This window comes from Argiope bruennichi, chromosome 9 (assembly GCF_947563725.1).
Source record: "Argiope bruennichi chromosome 9, qqArgBrue1.1, whole genome shotgun sequence".
Lineage (NCBI taxonomy): Eukaryota > Metazoa > Arthropoda > Arachnida > Araneae > Araneidae > Argiope > Argiope bruennichi.
The window spans coordinates 18,811,795-18,822,356 of NC_079159.1; the positions used below are offsets into that span (position 1 = coordinate 18,811,795).

The following is a 10,562-nucleotide window of genomic DNA, read 5'->3' on the forward strand; positions in this document are numbered from 1 at the left end:
TATACACATATTTTGCAATTGAATGCTTTATCGATAATACTTACATTCATGATAAATAACCTTTATAATCATTACTTTCTTTATGAATTACCTTAAAAATAATAATACCTTTATATATTGAAAGAAAAAAATTGTTAAAAATTGGAAACAGAAAACGGAAAAAAAAGAAAGAAAGAAAGATGAAAGGAAGGGAGAAATGTCATTGATTTGAAAATCGCAGCAACTGCAAAAACTATCTTAAAGCTCGTCTTTCGCATCTATTTACAATTTGTAATCCGGAGCTTTGCAATGGAATTTCAGTCCATCAGGAATTACTGAATATAGCTTTAATTTCCTAACTTTTTAATAGGTTCTGTTTTAGAACTATTTCTCTATTGTGTTTAATAACATTGAATTTAAAGATGGTTGAACTGCCTATTATATTTTTTAATGAATTATGTTTCATTTATTTAACATGTATTTGAATCAAATTCTTTTGATAATGCCATTGAATTTATGATATCAAGGGCAAATAGAAAATGAATTTATATTCAATTTCATGTGAAAAGCAAAAGTATGTTTCATAATTATATGACTATAGACATTTTTTTTCAATAAAATATTTGAAATCGAAATTTTATTTTCCTCTTCTGGGATTTCTTGGCTTCCAAACCATGTCCATTTAAACCAATTACAATGAATCACATGTTTATAGATGCAAAGATTAACAGTAGAATTAAGTTAAGTAAAAAAAATCTTTATTAATATCTTTCAAAATTAATATATTTTGTAATGAGTTTTATGAGCATATTCAAAACACTGAAATACTCTACTACCTACTATAATTTAATTAAATAGAAAAAAAAAATCTGGCTGGTGCTATGTTCTTAAGATTTCAATATCGCAGGAGACAGTCGTAATTCGTGGGCACTATATAAAATCTCTACTCATGGATTGGTTTCTACTAACATCTTAAGAAATTGATGAATTCGGATATATTTTTAATTTTGACCATGAAAAATCTACAATAACAAATATTTTACAAAATGAAAAACTTTTAAAAAAAATCACGAATATTATATATGAAAAGATCTCTAACGGGAATTAAACATGATAAAGTTGGCAATGAAAAGGTAAAAAATTGTGGAATATTCCCAAATTATTCATCCAAAATGAGACCAAATAAAACTTTATACAGATAATTTTATTGAACTTCAATAAAAACACTTTTTCTGTATTTGTATTACACATTCTCTGAAAGAAAATATGTTATGATTCAATCATTTAAGAAATTACTGCTAAATAATATTATAACTTTCCGTCATTTTACAAGGAAAAAAATAGTAAAACGTTTTAACTATTAATAGTTTAAATTAAAAAAACTTTTTTACAAATGATACAATATAAATATAATAAATAACTGATATACATATAATGTTTAAATATATAATACTCATTTAAGAAATTCGACCCATTTTAGCTCAATAAAATGATGCTGATTAAATCGATGTTTTTATAGGGTGAAGTTTTTTCTCGTTCTGGACATTGGAAGTTAGTAAATGAAATTAACAGAGACATCTTCTGTTTGATCTTTAGACAACAATATTTCATTAATCAATCTCCTGTGGTAGTTCGATTTTCACCAAGTATAATTCTTGCATTATAGATGTTAAAAAACTAAAAACTGCTAGTATAATTTCCCAAATCTGTATTAAATACGAATTTTTATTAAGGTAAATAAGACTGGAATTTGAATTCGTCACAATTTTTTGCATATTTGGAAACTATAGAAAGTCGAAACACCTGTTTTAAAGAAGAAAAAATAATAAATTCACAAGATACATGAAATTTTATCAAAGTCAGTAAGTATTATTTCGAAGACAGTTACATACAAGGTATATTATTTTTTTCTTGATTTTATCAAAATTTTATGTTAAATGTTTATGAATAGTTAATATTTCCTTATTTCCAATTCAGAAAGAAATCGTTTTGCTTCAGCAATTTATAGGCAAAACATTTTACTTTTTAAAATTTCTACTAGAATTTGAATTCGAATAGAATTTTCAGACTTACTTTGAATATATTGCTGCACATAAATGAGTTTTGTATTTCTCGAATTAAAAAAAATCACTTTTTTACTCATATTCCAATTTTTCGATACTTTTATAGAATTTCGATAGTTTAAAAGATATATCATTATCAGAGCTAACTTTCAATTTTAAAGTAAAAATCAAAAAAAAAAAAATCACATTAATATTCTTCCCGTATCAAAAATTGAAAAAGAAATACACTCTGATATATTTGATTCCTGTGCAGTTCATATGAAAAATGAAAAAATAAAATTATAATATCTCATAAGATATAGTGCAATTTGAAATAGATTACTCAAACAAATTTTTAATGCACTAATTGCTCATTCGATTAGATTCTTTTTGTATAATAAACGTACATAATAAACAGGACAAATGTAAGAGTATGGAAATTAAGCATATTTAATTTCTTTTAAAATGTGATGTTAAAAAATAATTTCATGATGGAATAATTAATGTTCAGTTATGCATTAGAGATTTATATGATACTTAATATAACAAATATGCAAGCAATATTCCCATATTCCTAGCGTATGCGAATTAAAATTTTAACATAGATATAGAATAAGAAAACATTCAACAATAAGATTTTATTTGTTCACGGCCATGTGCTTCCGTTTCTGAAAGTCGAATTATTTTCACGTTGTAAAAGTAGTTCTGTTAAATGCTTGAATAAATCAGACATTCCTTTTTCAAATAGCCTAACTGATAATGACCTCATGTGTCTAATACGTTAAATGCATTACCTTACTCATTGACCTTAAAAGGTTAGAATGAAGCTGTTTGTACCTTGCCATTTGGTTTAAATTGTGCGTATATATAGAGTCAAACGTTGTTTAACTGTCAAATTTCAAACGAATATTGGATTTCGGACATTGTTTGTGGAAACCAATTTTGTCAAAGCACCATGATCGCAAAGGTAAATTGAAAATTTTTATATTTTCAATATTTTTTTAATCTATTTCTCTTATTAATTAGATTACGGTGAACTTAATGTTCTTTCCATATAATAGATTTTAAATATGGAAACATATGTGCATTTATATTGTATCTTTTTTAAAAATAAATTAATAAATTATCAAAGTTTACTATATACATATTTTTTCAAAGTTCTAATATTTAAAATTACACAGTTAAAATTCTCTAAAATACAAATATTGTCAATCTATTTAAACTATGCCATGAATCAAAGGAAGAAATCAATGATATGAATTGGTAAATTAAATTTTGCAAACAAATACGTTTATATTTTAGCGTAGAAATGAGTTGAAGAGCATATTAGTATACATATTATGAAACCTTTTTCTACTAAAAATAAATATGTTACAAAATTTCCTTTGACCGAATTCAAGTGGGACAAATATATTTGAATAAAAATTTCCGGATTTTGGCACTTTTTACGAGTTAAAAAATTAAAAAAAATTAATGATTTTTTATTTTATTTTACAGGTTTTATTTGTGGCAGCATTGTGTGCAGCAGCCTATGCAAGCCATCATGATCATCATGAGGTAAGAAATCACTCCTGTTATAAAATTTTTCACTATTCGTTATGTCTGTATTAAATATTTCGTGGTCTTGTAACGGATGTTTTTTTTATTATTAAGTGAAATTTTCAAAATCTTAAATAATTATTAGATTAAGAATTTTTGTTATATTATGATTTTGAGATTTTTATTAGATCCCATTTAAATTTGGATTCAAATTTTGGTTTTCTTAAAAGATTTTGCTGGTTAAGATCTTCCTCGATCCAATAAATATAATTTTTAAACTATCTTAGTCAATAGTCATAAATTTCTTGAAATCAGATACATGGTCTTTATACAAACCTTTTAAATTTGTATAATGTTTCGCTAAAACGTTTAGTTTATTTGCCGGAGAAAATGTGAGTATAAAAACTCAAAACCTCAGATTGCCAAAAGAATGAAATTTGACATGATATTATTTGAATAATATGAAAGATATTTATGAATCTCGCAATCAAAACGGTGAAATGATATTTCAGTTTAGTGCACCTGTTTTGAAGCAAAATATTAGGACCATTTTGAGACGGATTTCGCAATCTGAGCCGCTGTCGTGCAAATTAATATGTAAGCCTTGCCGCTTCCAGTCTTACACAATCTCACCAAATTTCCAAGCCTCAACAACCATATTAACTAGTTCATCAAGATGTATTGAACAAGCCCTAGGCTTTCTTGTTCTATGTTTCTTTAGTGGCAAAAGGTTACCAATTGGAATTCGTAACCTTATTAGATTACAGTGATCCTGAAGTAGATGAATGAAAACAAATGATGCCGTGCTTGATTGTTTACAATTTAAAAAAAAATAATTCAAATGACGTATTAAGTAAGTATGCCAGATAATAGGAAGAAATTATAGAAGACGATTTTTATCAATGCTCTAGAACTAAAATTGCAAATAAATACAAAATCATTATTTCAGGTAAACCAGCCTGAAAGATCAAAATGCCGAAAACAATATAGCAATTTTATAAATATGAGGAAAATCAATTAAAAATATATTATATAGTTATATATAGTGTTATATATTATGCGTTATTTTATTCAAAATATCACATTAAGTGTAACCTAACTTATCACTAATTTTTAATTTCTGTTTACTCTAAAGCAAAACAAATTTATACCTGACAAATATTGTTTTCAAATTTAAACTTTCAATTAAAAATGCTGTAAAAAGCATTTCTAATTTCTTATTCAGCACAATAAATAAAATCAACAATAATTTTACAGCATCATCATCCCCAACCCTACAAATTTGGCTACGAAATCAAAGACCACCACGGATCTCAACACAAACATGAACATGGTGATGGCCATGGACACGTTCAAGGAAGCTATGGTTTCACTGACCACAGAGGTATCCATCGGGAGGTCCACTACGTAGCTGACAAACAGGGATTCAGAGCCACTGTGAAGACCAACGAACCAGGAACTGCCAATCAGGATCCGGCTCACGTTAAGCTCCATTCCGATGCTCATCATGCTCATCACCACCACGAGCCCCATAATCATGGACACCATCACCAAGAGCAACATCATCATGGACATCATCACCACGGACATGCTAAAGTGTATCACCATCAAGGACACCATCATGGTTAATTTGTACATAGCCTCTATTTATATGATCTGAGTATATCCAATGGTCTTTGCTGCTATCACAAAAAGTTGCCAAATATGTTTCCTTACATCTCTGTCTTCACTGTACAAAGGAAAATATTGCATTTTATTGCAGGAATAAAATCTTTTATTTTTTAACTACATCTTGTTTTATTTAAAAAATCTTTCAAACACTGAATTAAACTATTAAAATTTCTATAATTTAGATAGAAATTTTACGAATATTTTGTTAAACACTAGACACTAGGCAACTTTCATTATCGGAGTGTTAAATACAAAGAAATGTTGATCAGAAATAAGGCTTTAAATATTTTGTCTGAAATGTTTTTGTTGCTAAGTGTATTTAACTTTCTTTATGCTATTCAAATTTTGTTGTGGCTTATCCCACGTGGCCGACAGTAACATCAAACCAGGTCCATTAGCCCGAACGCCTTCGAACAATGTAGCACAGCCTCATTAATCGAGAACAGCTGGCTTATGCTGCATGCCAAAATGTTGGCAGGAGCAGCTTGAGGCACATTGCATTTTGGATACATGGTATAAACTTTGTTTCCTGTCACATGACGTTGTACACGAGTGTGTTCACTTCGAAATATAGCGAGAGTTGTCTGATCTCGCCTGTTGCCAACCCCAATTAAAATAGCACTAGGGCGCCTTCCGCATACCATTCATGCACGGGGAAGCTCCTAAAGGAAGAGCAAATATCTTGCCTGACCCGGGTGGCAATTTCTGAAAAAGTAAGGCAGCCACCATGAGCAGCATCTTTATGGTTGCCCTCTCGGGCCGGACCATGAGCAATTTAATTTCCGTGCACATTCACATGTGACGGAACACACTGAAAGGTGATATTAACAATGGTAATCAAGCGATTCAAAAACCGGACGATGTTCCAATCGTGTGGTCCCCATACCTCCACCATTAAGATAAATGCTGAATGGAGCTACGGCTGTCACTCAGAATCCAATGCAAACACTCACAGTTATGCATAGTTTCAAAGCCTCCTCAATAGATATTAGTTCTGCACGGAACACTGAGCAGTTGTCGGGGTTTCTTACACAGATCCCAATGCCGTTCTCCTTTTTAACAAAAAAATTCACTACCCGAAATAGCGCCTTCACCCATGCTGTCGTCAGTATAGATCTGTAATGCATCACAAGGGATTTTATCGATGATCTCCAAAGCAAGCTGTATTACATATTCTTGGTGATGTGTGCTCTTGTTAGTGTATGAGCTCAATTCAGTCTCGAAAAAGACCTGAACATAGAATGAATCAGCAACATTCGTATCACAAGCTAGTGGACGGATTCTACTTCATTAAACCTCACTCATTCTAATTCTACTCATTCAGCCAACCCTCACTTTCAGCATACCTAAGCGGACTTTCTCTCTTCAGGCGGCGATTATTACTCCAACTGCGCATATAACTAGACGTCCTGTGATGGTCACCGTAACTGATGAGTTTGGAAAAGTATTTAGCTAAGAGGTATTTGCTACGTAGTCTGAGAGGTTTCAAGTCAGATTCATACAATACAATATCCCTGTAATACAATTATGAAACTTACTGTACAATATCCCTTCATACACTATTGTGGAGGCCAGTGATGACACTGGCAGATAACAGTTGAATCCTTTCAAGTTCATCGAGGTTGCCAGAGCAACTTGATAGACATGTACACCATATTCAAGGATGGGGCGAATAAGGACAATATAAGTATTTCGAAGGGTACGAGCATCTACTCTCCACTCTCTACCATAAATTCAAATTGTACAGCAGATAAATACCATCTTGTTTTATATTAATTCAGCGTATTTGGCTCTGAAAGAAGATGGATATAACGGAAAATGTATTCAAGAAAAAGAAAAAAAAAAGAATAAAAGAAAAACTTTCCTCAAAACATAGAAATTATCAAGATTATCGACTAGAAACGATATGAATATCTAATAATTTATAAATAATTAGAAATGCGTGCAGACAATAACATAAATACTAAGATGAGTGCCTGAAGATAACAGTAGAGTCGATGTGGGGATTATAGGTTATTATATAAAGAAAATTCATGCACTCTATAGATACATACTCATATATCCACATATTTTGTGCTTATTATTTAGTTAAATTATTTACAATCATGATAAATAACCTTTATAATAATTGCTTTCATTATGAATTACCTTAAAAATAATGATACCTTTATATATTGCAGGAAAATAATTGTTAAGGATTGGAAACAGAAAACGAAAAAAAAAAAGGAAAGAAAGAGGAAAGGAAGGGAGTAATATCATTGATTTGAAAATAGCAGCAACTGCCAAAACTATTTTAAAGCTCGCATTTTGTTTCTATTTACAATTTGTAATCTGGAGCTTTGCAATGGAACTACAGTTTCCATTTCTATCAGGAATTACTGAATTTAGCTTTAATCCCCCCCAATTTTAATAGGTTCCGTTTTAGAACTATTTTTTATTATGTTTAATAAAATTGAATTTAAAGATGGCTGAATCGATTATTATATTTTTTAATGAATTATGTTTCATTTATTTAACATTATTTTTAACATGGAATCAAATTCTTTTTATAATGCCATTGAATTTATGGTATCAATGGTAAATAAAAAATGAATTTATATTCAATTTCATGTGAAAAGCAAAAGTATGTTTCATAATTATATGACTATAGACATTTTTTTCAATAAAATATTTGAAATCAAAATTTTATTTTCCTCTTCTGGGATTTGTTGGCTTTCAAACCATATCCATTAAAACCACCTACAATGAATCACGGGTTTACAGATGCAAAGATAAGCAGTAAGATTAAGTTAAGTAAAAAAAAAATCCTTATTAATATCTTTTAAAATTAAAATATTTTGTAATGAGCTATATGAGTATATTCAAAACACTGAACCTACTACAATTTAATTAAATAGAAAAGGAATCTGGCTGTTGTTTTGTTTCTAAGATTTGAATAGCGTAGGAGACAGTCATAATTCGAGGGCACTATATGAAATATCTACACATGGATTGGATTTTACTAACATCTTAAGAAATTGATTAATTCGGATATATTTTAAATTTTGATCATGCAAATCTACAATAACAAATATTTTACAAAATGTAAAATTTCTCAAAAAAAAAAAAAAAAACATCACGAATATTATATATGAAAAGTTCTCTAACGGGAATTAAACAAGATAGTTGGCAACAACGGAAATAGAACAAGTTGGCAATGGAAAAGGGAAAAAGTATGGAATATTCCCAAGATATTCATTCAAAATGAGACCAAATTAGACTTTAGACACATAATTTATTGAACTTAAATAAAAACACTTTTTTCTGTATTTGTATTATACATCCTCTGAAGGAAAATATGTTATGATTCGATCATTTAAAAAATTATTGCTAAAGAATATTATAACTTTTCATCCTTTTACAAAGAAAAATTAGCAAAACATTTTATCTGTTAATAGTTTAAATAAAAAAAAAACATTTTTACAAATGAAATTAAGCTTAAAAATAAATTTGAAAAACATCAATATACAGAAAATAAAAAAGTAATATGTCTAAATAAAACCTTATTAAAAATAAATATTTTAATTCATTGTGCACAATTAATTTATTCAAATACTCTATTTTCCAATATTAGAGGCAGGAAATTTTTTGAATGTATTTACTGCCAAAAAAAATTAAAAAACATCAATATAAATATAATAAATGAATGCTATACATATAAAGCATTATTTAAAACTAAATGTTTAAATATATAATACTCATTTCAGAAATTCGACCCATTTTAGCTGAATAAAATGATGCTGATTAAATCAATGTTTTAATATGAAGAAGTTTTTTCTCGTTCTGGATTTGACATTGTAATTTAGTAAATGAATTTAACAGAGACATCTGCTGTTTGAATTTTAGACAACAATATTTCATTAATGAATCTGATGTAGTGGTTCAACTTTTCACCAAGAACGATTTCTTGTATTAAATATGTTAAAAACTAAAAACTGCTATAAAATTAAAAATCTGTATTAAATATTAATTTTAATTAAGGTAAATAAGACTGGAATTTCAATTCGGAGACTGGAATTTCGTTTCGACTTTCTCTAGATTCCTTTTTGTATATTAGGAAACTAGAAAAAGTCGAAACACCTGTTTTACAGAAGGAAAAATAAATTGACAAGATATATGAAATTTCATCAATGTCAGTAAGTATTATTTCAAAGACAGTTATCTACAAGGAATATTATTTTTTTATATTTTATCAGAATTTTATGTTAAATGTTTATGAATAGTTAATATTTCCTTATTTCCAATTCAGAAAGAATTTTTTTTTTTTTTGCTTTGGAAATTTACAGGCAAAACATTTTATTTTTAAAAATTTCAATCAGAATTTAAATCAGTTAAAAATATTCATCTTTTTCAGAATTACTTTGAAAATATTGCTGCACATAAATAAGTTTTGGATTTGTTTAAAAAATTTTTAAAAAAATCACTGTTTTACTCATATTTCAATTTTTTAATACTTTTACTGAATTTCGATAATGGGAAAAGATATATCATTTTCAGAGCTAAGTTTCAATTTTAAAGTAAAAATTTAAAAATAAAATTCACATTAATGAAATATTTTATCGAGTAATTTTCATCCCATATCAAAAACTGAAAAAGAACTACACTCTTATATATATGATTCCTGTGCAGTTCATATGAGAGATGAAAAAATAAAATTATAATACCTCATAAGATATTGTGCAATTTGAAAGAGATAACTCGAACAAATTTTAATGGTACTAAGGGCTCATTCGATTCGATTCGTTTCGGATAATAAATGTACACAATAAACAGGACAAACGTAAGAATATTGAAATTAAGCATGTTTAATTTCTTTTAAAATTTAATGTTAAAAAATAGTTTTATGATGGAATAGTTAACGTTGAATCATGCATTACATATTTAAATGATACTTAATATAACAAACATGCAAACAATATTCCCATATTCCTAGTGAATTCGAATTAAAATTTTAACATATATATAGAATAAGAAAACAATCAACATTAAGATTTTATTTTTTTCACGTCCAAGTACTTCCGTTTCTGAAAGTCGAATTATTTTTTCGTAGTAAAAGTAGTTCTGTTAAATGCTTGAATAAATCAGACATTCCTTTTCTCAAATAGCCTACCTGATAATGACCTTATGTGTCTAATACGTTAAATGCATTACCTTACCGATTGACCTTAAAAGGTTAGAATGGAACTGTTTGTACCTTGCCGTTTTACTTAAATTGTAAATATATATAGAGTCAACCATTGTTGTTTAACTGTCAAATTTCAAACGAATATTGGTTTTCAGACATTGTTTGTG

General features: G+C 28.2%; 1 protein-coding gene across 1 annotated transcript; it reads left to right on the forward strand.

Moving 5' to 3' along the window:
• The first annotated feature begins 2,976 nt into the window (after positions 1–2,976).
• Positions 2,977–5,189, forward strand: LOC129984863 (histidine-rich glycoprotein-like). Its single transcript, XM_056094823.1, has 3 exons — positions 2,977–2,988; positions 3,519–3,578; positions 4,818–5,189. Exons 1-3 carry the CDS (start codon positions 2,977–2,979, stop codon positions 5,187–5,189), a joined length of 444 nt encoding a protein of 147 aa, XP_055950798.1.
• Positions 5,190–10,562: the final 5,373 nt, after the last annotated feature.